The sequence below is a fragment of the Acipenser ruthenus genome, chromosome 5 (assembly GCF_902713425.1).
Source record: "Acipenser ruthenus chromosome 5, fAciRut3.2 maternal haplotype, whole genome shotgun sequence".
NCBI lineage: Eukaryota > Metazoa > Chordata > Actinopteri > Acipenseriformes > Acipenseridae > Acipenser > Acipenser ruthenus.
In genome coordinates, this window is record NC_081193.1 from 32,228,465 (window position 1) to 32,248,327 (window position 19,863).

General features: G+C 40.5%; 2 protein-coding genes across 8 annotated transcripts; both read right to left on the reverse strand.

The window, feature by feature from the left end:
* Positions 1 to 1,737: 1,737 nt before the first annotated feature.
* LOC117403262 (serine/threonine-protein kinase LATS1-like) lies at positions 1,738 to 14,151 on the reverse strand. 7 transcript variants are annotated; one of them, XM_059024001.1, is made up of 9 exons: positions 13,859 to 14,142; positions 13,461 to 13,716; positions 11,787 to 12,283; positions 10,975 to 11,125; positions 9,179 to 10,653; positions 5,277 to 5,859; positions 4,714 to 4,896; positions 4,428 to 4,534; positions 1,738 to 4,232 (listed from the first exon to the last, which is right to left on the reverse strand). In XM_059024001.1, the coding sequence occupies exons 3-9, from the start codon at positions 12,141 to 12,143 to the stop codon at positions 3,708 to 3,710; spliced, it is 3,381 nt and encodes a 1,126-aa protein (XP_058879984.1). In that variant the 5' UTR covers positions 12,144 to 12,283; positions 13,461 to 13,716; positions 13,859 to 14,142; the 3' UTR covers positions 1,738 to 3,707. The 7 variants fall into 7 exon arrangements, 5 of the variants coding, with proteins under 5 accessions (XP_058879984.1, XP_058879985.1, XP_033861172.2 ...); XM_059024002.1 differs by having other exon boundaries at positions 13,461 to 13,719; XM_034005281.3 differs by having other exon boundaries at positions 13,298 to 14,142.
* Positions 14,152 to 16,601: 2,450 nt separating this feature from the next.
* On the reverse strand, positions 16,602 to 19,863 carry LOC117403363 (nucleoporin Nup43-like). The gene is made up of 4 exons (XM_034005456.3): positions 18,380 to 19,863; positions 17,949 to 18,026; positions 16,956 to 17,094; positions 16,602 to 16,678 (listed from the first exon to the last, which is right to left on the reverse strand). The coding sequence occupies exons 1-4, from the start codon at positions 18,512 to 18,514 to the stop codon at positions 16,602 to 16,604; spliced, it is 429 nt and encodes a 142-aa protein (XP_033861347.3). The 5' UTR covers positions 18,515 to 19,863.

Consider the following 19,863-nt stretch of genomic DNA (forward strand, 5'->3'; position numbering starts at 1 on the left):
ACTTGGGACCCCCGAGATTAATCAGTGCACCTGGCTGGAGACAGGGGGCGTGGCACTGATTACGGCCAATGATTGGCTAAAGGTATTTCACATTGTTGCACATTTGGATTGTGATGAGGCAGCCCGCGAGCTAGCCACTGGTGTTGGGGATTCCAGCGAGTGCTCAGTGGCGTAAGAATTGTTCTCCCTTTTCTAAGATGGCAGTACAACTGGGGATGGGGAATTTGTTGCCTGATAACGTAAGACTTGCTCACTTAATATCTTGGTATGCCTGGATAGATCATTGTATCCTTGTTAAAAAATAGGCTAAAGATTGTAATGAGCAATCCGTCTCACAAGTTCAGTGGTACTTTGAGTTTACTAAGAATAACTGGGTGGAGCGTTTGCTCTCTATTTTACCCAAAAAATGACTCCTGAGTGGTGACTGTCAAGACCAGTACAATATTTAATGCAGTCTTGTCCATGTCAGTTCTTTGCCAGAAATCAATTTTTTAGGGTAAAATGAAGAGAAAATGTCATATCCAGTCATTCTGCATTGGTAGACAGTGGATCATATTTGGGGTACTACAGCACATGGGACATACTGCTCAATAAAAATGATGGTTTCCTATTTAGGAATGGGCAGCAGTGTGGAGTAGTGGTTAGGGCTCTGGACTCTTGACCGGAGGGTTGTGGGTTCAATCCCAGGTGGGGGACACTGCTGCTGTACCCTTGAGCAAGGTACTTTACCTAGATTGCTCCAGTAAAAACCCAACTGTATAAATTGGTAATTGTATGTAAAAAAATAATGTAATTGTATGTAATTACTGTAAATAATTTGTTTCCATAGTTTGTGTCAGTACTGTACAGACTTAAGACTTTATTTCCCTATGGACTGAAACTGAACCTGGAAGACAATGCATCCTTTTAGGATTGGAACTCCAGCTCAGAACTCTCTATGTCAGTGTTCTTAGAACATTTATGTGAATGTCACTGTTCAACTTCCAAACTTGTGGCTAATTATTAAAATTGTGAGTTTAGTAATTACTTCTCTTCTTATATATAAAGACAATTAGTTGTTGTCTATTCATGGAAGTAAAATATTAAACCTAGCACTCATGGGAAAAAAATGGTAAAGCTTACTTGGGAGGGGGAGGGTATAGTCTAAGGCTGTGAACTTCTAAAAATAACATATGCCTAAGCATACAATATAATTTTACATTTCTTTATGCTTTTGTCATTTGCAAACAAGATAGGGCCATTCCCCCCCATCAACCAAATTTTTGAACATTCTATATAACTGATCAGGCTGAAAATGTAAATGTTAGTTATTTATTTATTTTTTGCTTGGAACAACCCTAAGCACTGAGTTCGGTGCAAATTGTAGAGATAAGAGTTTTAAATGCAAAATTTTGGGGGCAATTTGTTACCAAATGACTGATGTGACAATGCTAATACTTTAAAATGTGTGACCCCTCTCCTCCTATTAACTGCAAGGGAATTAGTAACAAATCTGTCACCCAATTGAAATTTTAAACACAGCTCATACTCTCAATAGGTCACTGAATAAAATACTTGGGGGAGTTGCTTCTAAGCCTGCTTTTATCTTGCTTTTAAAGGGTGTATGTGTTACTTTATCAGTAGGCTGCCATATTTTAACTTAACATTCAAGTTTTTTGCAACCAAAGGGGCTCTACTGAGTAGCATTGCATTTTTTATTCTAAGACAAAGAGGTAATAACAACACTGAATGCAAAAATTGTGCTTTAAGGTTTTTTATTCCGCCCCCCCACCCATCAGAAATGTTACACAAAGAACCGATTCCGAGATCATGATTACTCTAAAAACAAACACACACCATTTATCAGACTCCAGAGCTACATTCAAACTGGCAGAACGATTGAAAGAATTAAGCCAAATGAAAAACATTTTTAATTCAGTCTTGTGAAATGTAGTGTCATATGTTTAGCTAAGCTTGAGTTTTGGTTTAAATAGGTCCAAATACATTTGGCCTGTATTTGCTAATGCCCACTTTTCACTGAACAGCAAACGGCTCCTGCTCCCAGCTCCAGAGAACAATGTCCATTCTGTGTTTCCCAACATAGGGAGGGTATATGGAGTATTTTTTAGTACTTTGTCTGTATTGTAGAAGGCACATTCCGTGGTTGACATCAAGAGGGATGGCCAAACTGGAATGACATATGACATATGACTCTCACATGATCCAGAACCATACACACTGACTCGATGATTTTGTCTAGTGAGCTAGAATAAGAAGCTAGATTAAGAAAATGAAAAGAAAAACGGGCCTGCCCTAAAATTGCTTGTCACTGAAACTAACAGGATAAGTAAGAAAGGTATTTACATTCAGATTAAACTCTTTATACAACATCATTTATAAATACATTTATATGCATAAATAAAAAAAATAAAATAAAATAAAATGAACTGCTAGTAACGACTCCTAAATCTTACCTACCTAAGGAAAGTGTGTGGAACAACACATGCCAGGGGTGATTCACATTTTCATACATTTGGTAAAAGCAAACAAATTTAAATCTGAAAGGCACTGTCATGTCCATTTACTTCATATTAACAAAATCCATTGGGAACTACTTCTCAAATTAACCCCACCGACTTCCAGTGTGAGAAACACATAAGACATTGCCAGTTGATGTAAATATAATTTAAGTACTTTTGCAAAGGAAAAAACATCTTAAATGGAGTCAAATCTTTAGTGTTCATCCTGAATATGCTTCCAATACCATCAGTTTATAATATTTAAATAAATTAAGTCTGAAAGGGGTTTCTATTCTGTAAAACAGTGATTCATATAAAGTATAGTAATCAGACACGTATCCGCCCTTACCGTTTATCTGGCATGATCAACCTCTTCAGCATCGTTAGTTCGTTATTGAACAGAGAAGATTAGTTCAGAGATTGTAGATCCTACCAAAGTTTTCGTACACTGTTGTATCTGCTCCGTGTGCTGCCATTGCTGGTAGAGTCACGGGAGCTTTTCAGCGTGTCGATATGTAAATAAATCCTGTTTGCCTGCAGGGCGTATCAACTTCAACCTCTGTCTTGATCTCCTGCCTGTCACTCAGCAGCGAATGCACACAACCACATGGCTACTCTGTCACAAGTATCTTTCTAAACAAGGGATTTAGGGGAGCTCCCTAATAAAAGCTAAATCTCAAAACAATTGTGTGAATACAGTAATTGTTACAGCTGTGTATATGGTATTTAAAACAGGATTCATTCATTCGACTTTTTACATATCCGCCGTTACTCTGGTCCCACCGCAGTCGGATATGCGAGGGATTACTGTATATACTTTTTTTTAGCATTAGTTGCCTTTACACTATTATTAGAACATCTGTGTTCAAACAGCAAGTTCGAGGACCATAACAAGCGCCTGTGCACACCCCACCCCCCCTTTTAAATATACAGCTACAACACAAGCAGAAGCCAGTTCATGCAGCCTTCTCTATAGTGCTTCAATCAGTTTCCGACATCCCGGCCTAGGTTCCCCAAAAAGCCAGGTCTGGTCAACAGTTGCAGATAGTGCCACATAAGTGTAATGCTTCATTAGGTGATGCAACCTCTCTACGAGCCTATTAAGGAATTTCCACCCTCCTCCTTTGCTAACAGACACAGAAGGCGCTGGCAATGTGTGTGTGTGTGGATGTGTGTGTGTGTGTTTGTGCAGGGTAGCTTTCACTTAATCTATACATATACTAAATTCCGGCTCTGTCCAGCATGTCCTGCCTGGCTGAATCCATCCTCCCCTCTGTGCTCGGAGTCAGGGTCCTCTGGGTCATATCCGTCATACTCTATGGGTTTGGGATAGCTGTAGGGGTGTCCATTGTCATCAAAAAAGCGTCGGAAGGTGAACTCATAGAAGGCGTGCTCTGGGTGCTTGCCGTTCTTGTACCAGCCATTCAGAGTGTCGTTCAGATTGCCCTCGCCATCGTCGCTGCTGCTCCACAGCTTGTCTGGGTCCACAGGGTCAAAGTTGGAGGTGTCCGTGGAGTGTGTGATCTTGGGTATGTAGGGAGCAGGCCGCTCCTGTTGGCGCAGGTCGGTGGAGAAGTCAATGGTCTTGAAGAAAGGTTGGACTTTGATCTCATCGGCCCCATTCTTTCCCAGACGGTCCTCGGGTCCCCGGCACAGCTTGATGATCAAGTCTGACGCCTCTGGGCTCAGCTTGGCCTGAGAAGGGATGTGAAGGGTTGCTTGCCAGTTGATCACCTGCAAACAACAAAATACAAAAGCGTTCATTGTGAAGGCAAAGAAGACAGTGTGATATTGGGATTTAGGACTGAACTATGTATTATTTATCTTGGAATACTACAGTGCACATTATTCCAGACTCATATACTCCAGGATTTTGCTGTGAATGACAAGGTAAGCTCAACTGTCCAATAATTTGTATGTTTCTGTTACCTTTAGTTGTGTTTTCAATGGAGTTGATGCCAGGAATGGGGGTTGTCCCACTAACATCTCATAAAGAATGACACCAACACTCCACCAATCACACAGCTGGGTGTAGCCTGAAAAAAATATAACATCTTTTATTTATATTTGTTACAAAGTGTTCCTTGTGGACATTCTGAAGCAACTTCAACCCCAGAAAAATTGACTTTCAAAAACATGCAATCCCATTTAAACTCGATAGACTTCATGATTGCACATATTCTGAAAGCCCAGCCTCACATTTTCGATAATTTACCTGTCCTCAACAAGACCTCTGGTGCAATGTAGTTTGGTGTCCCGACTAAGGAGTGTGCTAGACATCGCTGGTGCTGTCGGGCTGCTCGTCGCTCCAGAGGTTTGAGTCTGTCCTCGCAGCGGCAGTTTGTTGGGTCTTCCCATTCTTTACTGAAGTCCATACTATTCTGTCGCACATGGTCACCTTAGAAGAGAGCAGAGGGGAACTACAGTTCATTGGTTGTGGCCTTGTGAGATTAGGAAAAGGCAGCACACAAATGCAATGATTACATGAAACACAAATGTAATCTATTGGAGGATACACCTAGTTTCACAGATTTAAATTGACAAGATTTAATGAATCACCCTTGTAACAAGGGTTTTACCAATATGTACCCAATCACTTCCTTATTCGATTTCTGGAAATTGGAAATAGACTTTTGGCCACCTATAATAATGTTTTAGTTGGCTAGCATCCAAACAAACCAGTAACATTAATATATGTAGAATATACCTTGGTTTTTGTATTCAAGACCATACTCAACTAAACAAACCAATAAAACAAATTGAAAATGGAAAATTTACCGCTCTGGTAGTACTTGGAGTCATGGGTCCAGCGGAATCCTGTGCAGAGGCCAAAGTCAGTGAGCTTGATGTGTCCATCTCGGTCGATGAGAATGTTGTCTGGCTTGATGTCGCGGTGGATGAAGCCCATCTTGTGCACGCTCTCCACTGCACAGGTGAGCTCAGCAATGTAGAACAGAGCCAACTCCTCAGGAAAGATGCCCATGCGAATCAGCAGGCTCATCATGTCCCCGCCGGGGATGTAGTCCATGACAAAGTAAAGATTGTCTTTATCCTGGAAGGAGTAGTAGAGACGCACTACCCACTCATTATCAGCCTCGGCCAAGATGTCCCGCTCTGCCTTTACATGGGCCACCTGGTTCCTCAGCAGCACGTCCTTCTTGCGCAGGGTCTTCATGGCATACAGAGCGTTGGTGTCAACCTTCTTGGCTAGGCACACCTCCCCAAAGGCCCCAATGCCCAGGGTCTTGATCTTCACGAACATGCACTTGTCCATCTTGGCTCTTTTTAGCCGTATGTAATTGGACTCCTTCTGGCACAGCATCATCCGCATCTGCTCCTGAGCATCTTCAGAGAGACCCACCTAAATAACACAAGAAGCAAAGACTGTTAGGAATCTGCAGCAGCACAATCTTAATGAAATAGTCTTGTTTCTCATTCCCCAATGCAAGGACAAATGCCGTTTTGCATGCTTTTTGGAGACATAAATTACACTGGCTTCTACGGTAAGCAAGACAATATAGTTAACATGTACTAACAGCCTTTCAGATTATTCAGGGTGATTAGGACATCCTTGGTTTGTTAAAGGGTTAAAATTAGTGTTAACAGATATGTGACTTAGAGAAGATTCTTTAAAGCACAATATACATAAATATCTTAAATTTACCCAAGACAAGCCCATACCAATTAATGTTGTGATAGTTTAAGTGGGACTACAGTATATGTGAAGTCACAGGAGGGTATGCATAATATACAGCTACAGAAGACACACGTTTAATTTAAAACTGCATGTTCACATTCTATTATATCAATATTAAATTATTTACATTATGTTAATGGAAACATAATCCACCCCACATGACAATACAGTGACCCCTGTAATCTATACACTATAAAAAAAAAAAAAATGATCTGCTAACATTCAGCATGCATTAATTTGTGTCTACACTGACAATGAGAGAATATTATTTATTAGCATGTACTCTAGCAGCCTCACCTACCAATCACCGTGTTAAGGGTGTTTTTGTCAAGTCCGCTGCCAGCTGAGCAAAACAGAAGCCGAGCGGAGGCGGGTATTTAATGTTGATAATCTCATCAGGGTGATGGCAAAATTTGACCGGCTCTGGCCAGTTTCAAATCCAGTGTGGACTCACCTTATATTCTTAATAAGAGTCACGCTGTGTGTAAAATGTGTAAGGCTCGAATCAAGTATTCAGGGAATACAACCAATCCACGACACCATCAGATCGACATCACATCATCGCCATCAGTTACAGACGGCATCAGATCATGAAGGTATAACTTGATATGCACAAGCTACACTAGAAACATTAAATCGTTCAAAACTATCTGCAACATCTGTGCATGCTAGCAAATCGTTACCTGTGCATCCCTGTTAGCACGTCTCTGTGCTTTTACCACATCCCCACTGTGAGACGTGCACTCAAACCAGGACTTGTGACACTTGTACAAATCGTGTATTTAATGTTGTAATAGCACAACCAACTCACTGCAATTTAAACATATTTTTACTGAAAAATAAATGGTAATGTAATCATAAGAACTGTCTGTGTTACATGCTGTCAGATCAGGCCTTTCTAACATTGAGCATGGGAGCTGCAGCATGCTATTTCCTATGTTACAACTGTACACAATTAGGAGGTGCAGTCACCAATTCTAGACAACACTTGCAAAATATTTAAAATAATCATGCAGAGTTCATTGCAATCATCAGCTGCATAATAACCATTCAGCAGAATGTGGCAACAAACAAGTGAGTACAGACAATTTAGTTACTGTTTTAGTATCTCTTTAGTGTCTTAACAAGTTGTTGTATTTTAAGCAGTTGAACGTGGTAGCAACCAACTGGCTCCAGGATTTGGGGACCAATTGTTTTTGGCCTAGGAGCCATTTGCTCCTAAGGCAAAAACTGTCTGGAGCCTTGATTTGTAATTTTGTTTTAAAGAAATGTATTTTAAAGAATAAACAGGAAACAAAAGCAAAACAGGCTGTGAAGCTTATTTGACCAAAAGTGCTTTACCAGTGTTATTGCAAACGCTTGCACAAGCAAATGAGACAACTGTGTGATTTATATGTTTCATGCTAAATTTACTGTATCGTTACCCTTGTATCGTGATACGTATTGTATCGTGATACGTATTGTATCGCGAAGACACTGCGAAATACCCAGCCCTAATATCATGTAAAGAAAATATCACGGTTCATAAATACACACGCAAGGATTGCAAGACTAGTCGATTAGAAGGTACTAAACCAGATACAAATTACAGGTTATGTGCATTGTGCAAACATATATGGTGCAAGAGATACAACCATTCTCCCTCCGAGACAAGCTATTCCTTTGGTAGTGTATGCGACCATGCAAAGGCAGGGAGCAGGTTTCATGCGGTTAATAAAACAGGCTCATGGCAACAGCAGATTACTTGCCCAGAGAATTGTGGATGCTATTCAGGTCACAGCGCTTCAGGACACCTTTACGATCTAAACCAGCTGTTAGTGAGAGTGAAGAGAAAGAGGAAGAATAGCTCAGAGACAGAAAAAAACACACCTGGAGACAGTGCTTTAAGAAAAAGGCTTACATTTAAGGAGCACGCTGAAGAGAAGATACAGCGAAGATGACACAGAACATATTTTCATGTGGCCCACAAGGCTGTGCCATTCCGAGAGATAACCATGTGTGTGCATGAAAAAAAACAACAACAAAAAAAACCTATGATAAACATCGCTCAACAAGATTGTTAAGACATCAAATAGGACTTGTTTTTTCAAACAAATGAAAAAATGGATCCCCATGACTTCCACTGTAAAAAATGACAGACAAATTAATTTCCTAATCAAACTATCACAACTGTATAAGGACTTACGGACGGACGTACAGAGAGAGGGCATCTCCCTAAAACCTGAGATTCAAATACCTTTAGATAAGTGCCTCCCTAGAAAAATTGTGTGATACAGACAACATACATATATATATATATATATATAGACACACACACACACACACACACACACACACACCCACCCTTAGATGCTCATACTTGTGCTAAATAAAGCTCTTAGCTTTATGTTGTGGTAGTAAAAAAGCTAGCTTAACCAAGAATTCTAAAGATTCTCATCCAGCCTTTAGAAAATGAGGAGTCAATGGAAACAGTCAGTTTGAAACTGTCGCAACTGTTCTACATGATGTGACTAACACACACAAAGTATGTCCTCTTTTATGATGTTTGAAATCAATGCGAGTGGTTCTGTTGCTCTAATACTGAGTTATCATTGATATCTCTTGAAAGCTACTTATTCTTTAATATTTGGCAGAATAGCCAAATTGTAAACATCTCATTGCAAGTGAGGGGGGGGGGGGGGGGGGGGGGGTCCTGCGTACTGTGTATATGTCCAGGTTCTGAATAGAACATTCCAGATTTTGTATAAAGTTTCAAATAAATTTGAGAAAGGCATTTTCCCTCACTGCCTTTGATTTGCACATGTCCTGCTGCTCACAATATCCTGCATTTATCAAAGAGCAAATAAGAAGAGCATACACTGACCATAGACTGCACCCCACCCCTTCAACAAGTTCCTAACAATTAAGGAAACGTCATCTTCCTATGTACATCTTTAAGATCAAAACAATTATAAAAAAATAAATAAATAAATAAAATTCTTACCCGCTGCATCTCGTTCTCAAGCTGATTTTTGCGTCGTAATCTCTGTTGGTTATTCTTTAGGATGTTCTCCACATGCTGCTCCATAAAGAACTTGAAGGCCTGCGGGGAGTAGATCTGAATGCGCGACTCATCCTTCTTGTTTCTCCTGACTGGCACCGGCGATGTAGTGATCTGCTTCTTCTCCTTGTCTACTGATCCGGCAGACATCCCTACTGCTCCTTCGGTGACCTCTGCCCTGTCATTAGCACTCCCACTGCTGCTATCCTCTTGTTCCTTTCTTCCAGCTCTGCCACCCTGGTCCTCTTTACTGCTGCCTAACTTAGCAGAGGAGTCATAGGGCTGATTGGGCTGCTGGAGTAGATGTTTGGGGTAGGGCGGTGGGGGGCCCTGGTAACTGGGGACTTCGGCAACCACAGGAGACTGACCCATGGAAGGAGGAGCCTCCTGGTATGAGCCAGATGGAGGGGGTGGCTGCTGCATCCAGGGAGGGTGAGTGGGTGCCACGGCCGTCTGTAGCTCAGGCTTTTGTACGCGCATGCTCTTGACAGGTTTGAGGATGGGCGCCTGGGTGACGGCAGTCACAGTGGTGGCTGAGGGTTGGGAGCTGGCTGGATGGCTCTGACGGCCACTCAGCTGGGGGTTTGTAAAGGAGTTGGAGCGCACAGGAAGTTTTTGTTGCCAGGAGGTAGGAATTTCATGCCCACCATTACCTGTGGAGGCTTGAGGCTGGCTGGGGGGAGGAGGCTGGGGCCATGAGGAGGGGATACCGGCAATGTAAAGGTCCACATTGTGACTGTTCCTGCTGGGCACCATCATTGACTGGGGGAGGTTGTTACCATTGGCATAGGTGGGCGAGGAGGCTGGTCCTCCAGCCTGCATTTGTGAGGCGGGGGGGCTCTGTCGGCTGGCCTGGGACATAGAGTAAGGTGGTGGGGGGCCTAGGAAGTCTGGCTGGCCTGTCCCATTCTGAGACCAGCCAGGTGGAAAGCTGAACTTGGTTCCCCCGGAGCTCTGCATGATGATAGGCTGCCAGCCCAAGGGCACAGAGCTAATGCCTCGCTGACCTGGTGGAGGTGGAGCTGGGTAGCCCTCCGGCCAGGCCCCCTGGGGGCCTGGAGAGATGCGAGGCACCAGGTACTCCATGTTGCCTGAAAAGCGTTTGGTCGAGGGGTTGGTGTCCCAGGAAGGTGGGGGTGGTGTGGTACCCCTGGGTGGGGGAGGAGGAGGTGTAACGCTCCGCACTTGTGGAGGCGGGGGAGGGTTGACACGCTGCCCGTTTCCCTGGTGAACCTGGGAGAAAGCTGTTAGGCCTGAGCCTGACAGGGGCCGTACGCCCATTTCAGATGGTGGACCGGGGCTATCAGAGCAGTACATCACTCCTTCCACTAGGGGAGGCCCGTGTCTCTGAACCAAAGACTCCTTTGAACCCTTCCAGCTCTGCTTGCGGTTGATCGGCTGCTGAACATGGCCTGAACCTGTTTAGGGATTACATTTAAAAAAATGATGTGCCATTTTACTAATAGAAACTTGGGACTAGCAACGTACTCAAACCTGAGTTATGTTTGTATAAAAACTGACCTGCAAATTCTGAACCTAGAAAGGTTGCCTTACACAAGTAAATAAATAGTTTAATAAATTACAGAAAAAGTCAGCTTTGTGGACTACTGAGCACAGTATGAATTTCAAAATAGATGGTAATTTGTAGGTTATCAAAAGTTCATGCTTCCTTTACTCTGTCACAGTAGACATCAAGTATACAAACACTGTGCTCCTTGATCTGGGAAGTGATAACCTACCTGGCGCTTTCATCCCTGCATTGACTGGCCTTGCAGCAGCAGCCACCATCTGCTCCCTCCAAGGGTCCTGGTAGCTCATTTTACTGATGTATTCAATGGCTGCCTCCAAACTTCGACTATTGGTTTGTTTCAAAGCGAGAATGACCATCTCCTGAAAATAAAAACTATAAATGTAACTAGGTAAGAAATTCACACATAGATAACATCACACATACATAAGAATAAGAGTTAACAAATACATATTCACAAATGGCTCTCTAGGCATACATAGAGTTGTTTGTTTGGCTGGCTTCACTGTAGCCCCACTGCCTGGGATATGCACACTCAGTGGGGCATAAAAAATAAACACCTTTTAGGATTTAGCCAAGGCAGGTATCACATTAAATGTTATTTTTGTGCACTTAACAAGTATCAGAATCTAAGGGTATACATAACAGGGGGAATTATGCTTCAGGATACCATTACATTTAATAAGCAAGTGGTCCAATTGGGGTAACATGTCCAATAAATGTCCCATCCCAGGCACCACAAACCAGCAGTGGCGGTTGAATACTTTGAGTCACTGTACTTTTACAGAAAGTCTCCAATAAAAATGTCACATCAAATTCTGGTCAGAGGTTGACCATGACCTAGATACCGATACCTTCAACAGCTTGTAACTAATAAATGTAAGTTGCTAATACATACGCAGTACTTTCATATATCCCTGTCATCAGGAATATTTAAAAAGACAGCACTACTTATTTATATAAAAAAAAACACACACACACTTGTAATCCAATAAAAAAATATTATAATGAAATAGGACTCACTTCCTCAAACCCAGCCGCTTGCAAATCCTGTAGCATCTGTCTGTTGACTTCTGAGCCTCCTCTTCCAGAGGAGCTGGTCTCATTCGCAAAGGGAAGGAGTGAGTTGCGGATCTCCTGAAGGGCTTTGTGGTAGGTGACAAACTTGGGGTTGCTGTTCCTGCCCTGCTGCCTGGGGTCCTCAGTCACTCCTTTACCAGAGCCCTGCTCTGTTTTGGCAGAATCGGACGGCCTAGACAGGTTGCGCAGGCTCTCCCGGATCTCCTGCAACATTTGCCGACTGTTGCCAGTGTAGTTGCTCGCAGGGAAGGTTTTCGGCCTCATCTGTCTGTGTCCTTCGGGTTTCTCCCCTCTCTTCATGAAAAAACATGTATGTGAGCAACCTCAGCCAAGGGACCTCCACACAGTCAGCAACTGAACGTCGCTGATGGTCACAAAAATCACAATTTCTCTTGGCAACGTGTTATTCTTCACATTTGGTGTTCCAGAAAAAGTTACATCTGAAATAAAAACAAATGCTGTAATACCAAATTACACACATGCTGTACATATACGAGAGGGCTAGTATAAGGCCTGTTTTAATTTTGCAATGCTGTTGTGGAAGAATAATTCAAAAGCAGCAAAGAATCCTTTTGACAGTTTAGTTGGGATTCTAGAACCGTTTTTGATGACTTACTCAATGTTAATGAGCGAGCACATGCTTGCTGTGAAGTGCTCAGTGGGCATTTGATATAATCTTGAGACCATGTATTATTATTTATGGGTATTTCAAATTCATGCCAAATACACAGTTGAGACTGCACTGCAACAAAACGTCATTAAAACAAAAACGTTTCCAAATAAATTGCTGATCCTGGGGAAAAATTGACAGAGAAAATGAAAATGTACAGTGATGAATCAATAGGTTAATAATGCAGCGTCAACAACTTCCGAGATGGAAATACACTTTTTTTTTTTTAAACAGATTTTTCATTTATTATCATAACAGTGAAAGAAATACTACAGGTGGTGTTAAGTAGGGAGCATGAAAAGCAACTGTTGCCATCAAAACATACCCCTCTCCTTCAACGGTCACAATACAAACACTTCCCGGAGAGCAAATGTAATACAGAACCGGACCGCCAGAATGTTTGACACACAAATAACAAACATGTCATTAAACGCAAAATAAAACTATCACAAAAAATTGTCACCAAACGTGTCTTTAATGAACGCTCTATACACAACACGGACAAGTGGACTGATTACATACATTGTACGTTTACTGCTGTCAAAACCAGTTGCTTCGATATCAATAAACTCTAAACTCTATTGACCAAAAATACTCTGCCTGCTCTCCGAGCAGGTCGGCCTCAGGACATTCCCAGGCTTCTCCATCTTATCCTAGGCCTCTCTGGGCCTGGCTAAGGTGTGGCCAGTAATATAAGAGAACCCACCAACATATACTTTCGTTAAAACAAAAATGACATGCCCCACACTTGAGTCGCCCCTCCCCACAAACAACAATAACATACCATGTGCCCCCTGCGTCCTCGATGCAGTTACCCCGTGGAAACCCCCAGAAGATCCCGATCCCAATCCCACAGCTTCACAGAGTCGCAAAGCGCTGCTACTTCCACCACAACAGACAACCGGGCCTGTGCAAGCCGATACTTCACAAAGAATACCAACACTCACCGAGTTTCCCAGGGGTCCAGCTTAGAGGGGTACTCTATTCCTACACAAAGTGGTTACAACTGTTTATAACGAACTGTGCTCCAAATACTGTATTAGAGTGTACTCTTTGTTTTAGCGTTGTTATTCCTTTCTTTTTTTTTTTTTTTTTTTTTTTTGGTCCCCGTGTCGCCGGATCGCTCTTGTCTGTCACTGTGATTGCCCGGATGTGGGAGCTTTTTCCCCATTTCCCAGCAAGCTCAGCAATCCAGCAGTAAATCTGCTGGGAGGTGAAAGTAACACAAATTAAATAAAGGATGTGCAAGCATCGAATACTGTATTAAAATGTGCGAGCATTAACTATTAAATACAAGCAGCGAATATTAAAATGTCCAAGCATCAATTATTAAATATAAGCATACCTCAAATTGAAATTCAATTTGAAATTCAATTTGAGTACTCAACATTCAGTTCAAGGTCTGCCCATTCAATTCGATGACTGCTCATTCAATACAAGGTCTGCATTTATAGCTGAGGTTTGCAATTTCAGTGTTCATCATTCTCCTGACCACGCCCACTTCCTTCAGGGAAATGGGTGCTCATCCTTGTTACCTGCTAACCTCTGGATCCCGTTTCATAAAGAATTGCGATTTGCTATGGAGCTATTTACGAGCTCGCAGAGACGTGCAATGCTTGCGATCCCGTTTAGCGATTTGCGCTCTGAAAAATCAGTCACTCAGCAATCGACTTTAAAGCACAGTTGCAATAACTTACAATGGCCCGTGTGAAGAAAAGTCATTTTTTCTAAAGAAGAAATAAAAACAATTATAGAACGTATAAAATCGGTTATATTTGGCAAGTAGTTGGGAACCCTACCATGAAAGAAAAGAAAAAAAAAAGTGTTTTGGGGTTGAGAACGGCAGCAGAAGTACGAAAGAAATTGATAGATTTAGCCTGCAGAACTAAATAAAAAAGAGGCAAAAAAGAAGGTGGAAAGCAAAACACAGGCAGTGGGAAAACCAGAATATAGTCCTTAATATTATTGGTGAAGTAGCAGGTATTGAGGGCTATTGGACACAACCAGAAGAAACGAAAGCATAGCACCTCCTGTTATTATTTATTTCTTAACAGACACCCTTATCCAGGGTGGCTTACAATTGTTACAAGATATCACATTATTTTTTTTTTACAATTACCCATTTATACAGTTGGGTTTTTACTAGGTAAAGTACCTTGCAATCTAGGTAAAATACCTTGCTCATTGGTACACCACCTGGGGTTGAACCCCACAACCCTCTGGTCAAGAGTCCAGAGCCCTAACCACTACTCCACACTGCTGCCCTGTTATCCTCCCACAGACTGTTATCTTTAGCACCGTTTCTGAGTAAGTAACCACGTCTTGTTATCCATCTAATATATAAGGTAACAAATTATATTATTATTATTAAATTACCCGCTGCCTCCCAAAGCCATCTATCACCAATGTCACTAAAGCTATCTGTGAAATCACAATTCGCCCTAATGAAGCGGTCGTGTGTACTCCCAGGGTATCGAATGACAGCATTCTAACACAGACATTTTGGCACCCCAGATCACATGAATATTAATGGAATGAAAACCTTTCCTGTACACATGCAGGTGGTCATTCTCAGCAGGGGACATAATTGCTGGTCCAGAAGGTCTTGTTTGTGTGTTATATACCTGGGCTCTTTTTAAAATCCAGTTTGAGTTCAGACCATATATTACCATGTAAACATCCCTTAGTAAAATTATATATATATATATATATATATATATATATATATATATATATATATATATATATATATATTGGTAACACAGTGGGGATGGGATTGGAGTCATCCCCACAGTAAAATGTGTGGGTTTGTTTTGTTTGATTGTTTTGCTTTATTGTTTAATTGAATTTGTTAATTGTGGTAGTATTAATTATCCCCTGCACCTGGTAGCCATTGTTAAATTAGTACCAGGTGCAGGGTATTTAAGAGAGGCAGATAGTCTGCTCAGGGCTGCTGAGAGAGAAGGAAGCAGGATAGGTGCTCTGCGTCTGAGCAGTTGGGTGAAGAAAGGTAGTGTAAACCTGTGTGGTTTGTTTCATGGTGAAGATTTTGTTTTGTGTTCCAGGTAAACAGATTAGCTGTCCTGATTTATAGTTTAGGTTCCTGTTTGTTTAGTTAGCGCTCGTAAAGAGCTAGGTGTTTGTTTTTGTATTTTGTTTATTTTTGTGTTTATTAAAAATTGTGCAACCGCACTTAAAAATCCATTTCTGTGTATTGGGTCTATTTTTAAAGGGGCAACGAACCCAAGTGAGTTGCAAATCTATTACTATATATATATATATATATTGGCTTTCTATTTCTAAACAGTTCACTTCTGCATATATAGTTTTCTCCACTTACTAGGCCAATTATATGTAATATATTTCATTAAAAATTGACCACTGTGCCTCTACATCTATTTGGTGAAACTTTTTGTTCCTTTTTCAAGGATATAATTTTTTAAACACAAAAATAACTGTACTGCTGTATAGCAAGTTCCAATGACACTGTACTTCATACTTACACATTAAGGATAGTGGTAAATTATAGAAACTTGCAAGTAACACTTTCTCAAAAATAGATATAGAAATGAAAGTTTCTCTAGGCACATGTTGATATAAAATATGTTCATCAATAACTATTAAACAACCACTTGTGCTAAATATATAAATACTAAACCAAAAACTTGAATTGCATGACAAACATATTGACTAGAAGTATTTTTCAATTAAGTTTCTTTTGTTATAAAATGTGAAAACATTAATAGGTTTAAACATCATACACCATTTATACCAAATTTAAAAAATTAAATAGAAAAAAGTTATTTATTAAAAAAAAAAAAAAAAATAGCATTGATCCTTCTTTACACTGGCACCAGGCACATCCAAACTGGACATGGTCTGGCTGGGAAGCATGCTGGTTGTCTCCAGACGTCCTTCTGATGAATCTGAGGTTAACCATGAACTTATCAAGGACTGGTTAATGCTTGCTGGGGCAACTGTGCTGCGTGATGGGATGGTAGTATTTCTTCCACCTTAAAAATAAATAAATAAAATAAATTATATATATATATATGTATTGTGAAAGACTGCAATGTTAACAGTCAAAATTAACACAATAGTTTTTTTTTCTTCAAACTGTTTTCTTTACCTTCTGGGCTAGAAGGATGGAAATGGACCTCCCACACTAGGAAATTAAACACAGCATTTTTTGTAGGTGGCTGTTTTAGGGGCATACAATCAGAACTGTACAAAAAAGAGCATTCATTTGCAAACCTGGAACGGAGAATGATAAAGAACACACAACACATTCCTAAACATTAAATAAAAAATAGATTCAAGTTACTAACTTTAATGTTAGTAACATTCATATCCCTAGCCAATGATATAAATACTATGTTACAGGTGTCTGCATGATGAAAAAAAAAGTAGGTAGAATAGTTAAGGTATTCATCAGCACTCACTTTCAGCTGAATATGCTTCCATGACAGAGTAAGGAATATTGCCCTGCCTGACAGCATGCCATCCTGACCCCCTGTTGCCACAATGTGCTGTTGATTTGGGTGCCTGTCTACACAGTGCAGGGGCACTCTGTCTCCAGTCCTAGGAAAGGTGCATAAAGCAGGTACTTTTTTTTTTTTTTTACACATAACTACAAGACACAGTACAAGGAGAGAACAGTCTTCCAAATGCCAAAAATCAGAGAAGGATGAGGAAGTACATTTTATTTAATTTTTTACAGTCCTGAATTTTCATTTGGGGGAAACAAAAAAAAAAACAAAAAAAAAAAAACAGTATGATGTTCCGCTCAGAGACTTGTGTAATCAGTCATTCTTACCGTTGTTCATCCAAACTGAATCATTTCATGTTATTGCAGAATAACAGAGAGCTTTCACTGGCCATGTAACTAAGGATCATGGATACAGAACCAAGAGTGCCAAGGTAAAGCTAACATGCCAAACTGTATTGAAAATAGTTGGAAAGACCCAAAAACAAGCTAGGCCTCGCTGATGAAGAACAAAGGAAAAGTAATCAAAATGGAAATGGTCTATCACCTTCTGGGAGTCTCTGTGGGGCATGAGCTACAAGGCACTTATTTAGCAAACACATGTTGCTTATGGTTTATGTGTCATCAACCACATATGGAGTGAACAACTCCCCAGAAGTTGGACCACTTGAGCTGGAATGACCCCATGAATATTGTGTTCAATGTATTCCCTTGGTCTACAACTATACAAAGAGCCTAGGGGTGATGCAGGTGATTTACTATAGTACCAGTTGCAAATGTTGATAAAGCAAATAAAAGACCTTCTGTTAGTTTAAGCCAAAGGTACACAACCAAACTTTTATCATGGGACGCATATCCAGAAAACTAGTCTCATTCATCTGTTATAACTGATTGTAGGACTGGCCGCCAAAGACTATCAGCAAACGAAGAACAGAAAAATCTGTGTTACCTGGCTGTTCGGATAGTGACGAAATATGGTCACACTCCCTGTGGATGAAGCTGTAATAATTCTCTCCTGGTCCATAAACTAAAAAAGAAATTAAACTGAATGAACATTTTTTTTTTACCACACTAGATGTTGCCTCTAGGGTTAGAACGATACACTAAGGTCATTACAATGTTATTATTATTATTTTTATTTCTTAGCAGATGCCCTTATCCAGGGCGACTTACAATTATTACAAGATATCACATTATACATTATTACACATTATACAGATATCACATTATTATTTATTATTTTTTTTTTACATACAATTACCCATTTATACAGTTGGGTTTTTTTACTGGAGCAATCTAGGTAAAGTACCTTGCTCAAGGGTATACTCAATATACCCTTATACTCAATACAAATTAAGTATTTCTGTCTAGAACACTTACTTGAAGATCCATGACATCGCCATCGTGTTTGTATTCACACAACAATTGAGGATCTCCTTCATACTTATCTTGCACCGCTTGCTCTGCGACAGACCAGATGGAAACTGTGTTGTCCTGTGGGTAACCCAGATCCATGGCTCTCCCGGGTTGTTTATTATATTGCGTTTCCTTCCTTTTTTCATGATTTGACTTTACACAACTTCTTCACAACTGATCTTCCATACAGCAGCTTATAATTCAATTTGACTGGCAATTCTAATTTTGCACAAGGCAGAAACCATTTGTGTCAGCTCGTTTACGAATTGTCATTTGGCCAGATACTGTACTGACAAGAAACAGAGATAATTTATAGGCTGCGTTTCTAAAATAGTTTGTAGTGAATAAACCTACTTGTTGTCCTAAACAAATTAATTACTTCATGCAGGTTTAGAGACCCATAATTATAATTAATTGTACATGTTAAACTTGAATGTATTTGTTACAGGGTTGCTATTTGCCAAAACACGTGTAAGTAGTTAGTTAGTCAATTGCTTTTCTTAATTTCGACTGTAACTAACAATCTTGTTCTTATTGACTGACCGTGATTTGATTGTCCATACCTCGTTATCCCAAGATCCAGTAGCAAAAACTTCAGGCTGTTGCAGAGATGTAGAATAGATAGGTCTCCACCACGTTTTAATGATTTTCTGGGACACGAACTTGGCATTGATATACTCCATAAACGCGTTTTATCTCCCTTCAGTGCTTTATTATCTCATTATCACGTTGTATGAGACACAAAATTTGTCTTGAATGATACCGCCGTTTCCTCCTCTTCCGATTCACATCTTTGGCATCTGATTGGTAGTCATAAATAACGGAGTCTCTACAGTAACAAAATTAGTTTTTGGAAAACACGACTAGAAATGTTCAGTAAGCTTGTGTTGAAACTAACACACATAAATATTGCATTTTGGATGGGGTGGCCATACATCATATGTATGTTATTTGTTATGTATTGCTTATTTTTTGTAAGATGGAAGAACAAAATACAAATGTATATTTTTCCAGTTATGAGAAAGCCTTGGTCGCATATAGGTATTTAATGTCTCTCCTGTAAAATAAGAAAATTATATATTTTGCTTTCTAGCCACACAGCTGGCAGGACAGGTGCCGTACACTGCACCTTATAACTAAATACATTAGTATCTCATAGTCCAGTCTCCTACTGCAAAACGTCCCTTGCTAACAACAAAAACAGCAACGTGGTAAAAAATATGATGTCTTACAAGCAGAAAGTGCTTCTGTGGCGTTCTAGAATCCCACCCGAAATTATGTCACATCACATGCCCTCCATGTAACAAGCACACCACTGCACAACCACGCACATAACTCCGCCTGCTGGCAGACATCAGCAGCGCTACGATTAGGACCATACTACCCTATTAAATTGCGCAGGAGATGCCTTTTCAGCTAGTACCCTCAGAATCACCCCTTGAATTTTG

Excerpts from the sequence above, each read along its gene's own strand:
- LOC117403363 (XM_034005456.3), bottom strand. The coding sequence starts at position 18,514 with ATGGATCTGGGTTACCCACAGGACAACACAGTTTCCATCTGGTCTGTC. Across the intron at positions 18,027-18,379 it reads GCGATGTCATGGATCTTCAA|TTTATGGACCAGGAGAGAAT; the intron begins GTAAGTGTTCTA and ends TTTCTTTTTTAG. Across the intron at positions 17,095-17,948 it reads GTCACTATCCGAACAGCCAG|GACTGGAGACAGAGTGCCCC; the intron begins GTAACACAGATT and ends CACCTTTCCTAG.
- LOC117403262 (XM_059024001.1), bottom strand. The coding sequence starts at position 12,143 with ATGAAGAGAGGGGAGAAACCCGAAGGACACAGACAGATGAGGCCGAAA. Across the intron at positions 4,897-5,276 it reads CTCCAAGTACTACCAGAGCG|GTGACCATGTGCGACAGAAT; the intron begins GTAAATTTTCCA and ends CTCTCTTCTAAG. Across the intron at positions 4,233-4,427 it reads CATTGAAAACACAACTAAAG|GTGATCAACTGGCAAGCAAC; the intron begins GTAACAGAAACA and ends TGTTGTTTGCAG.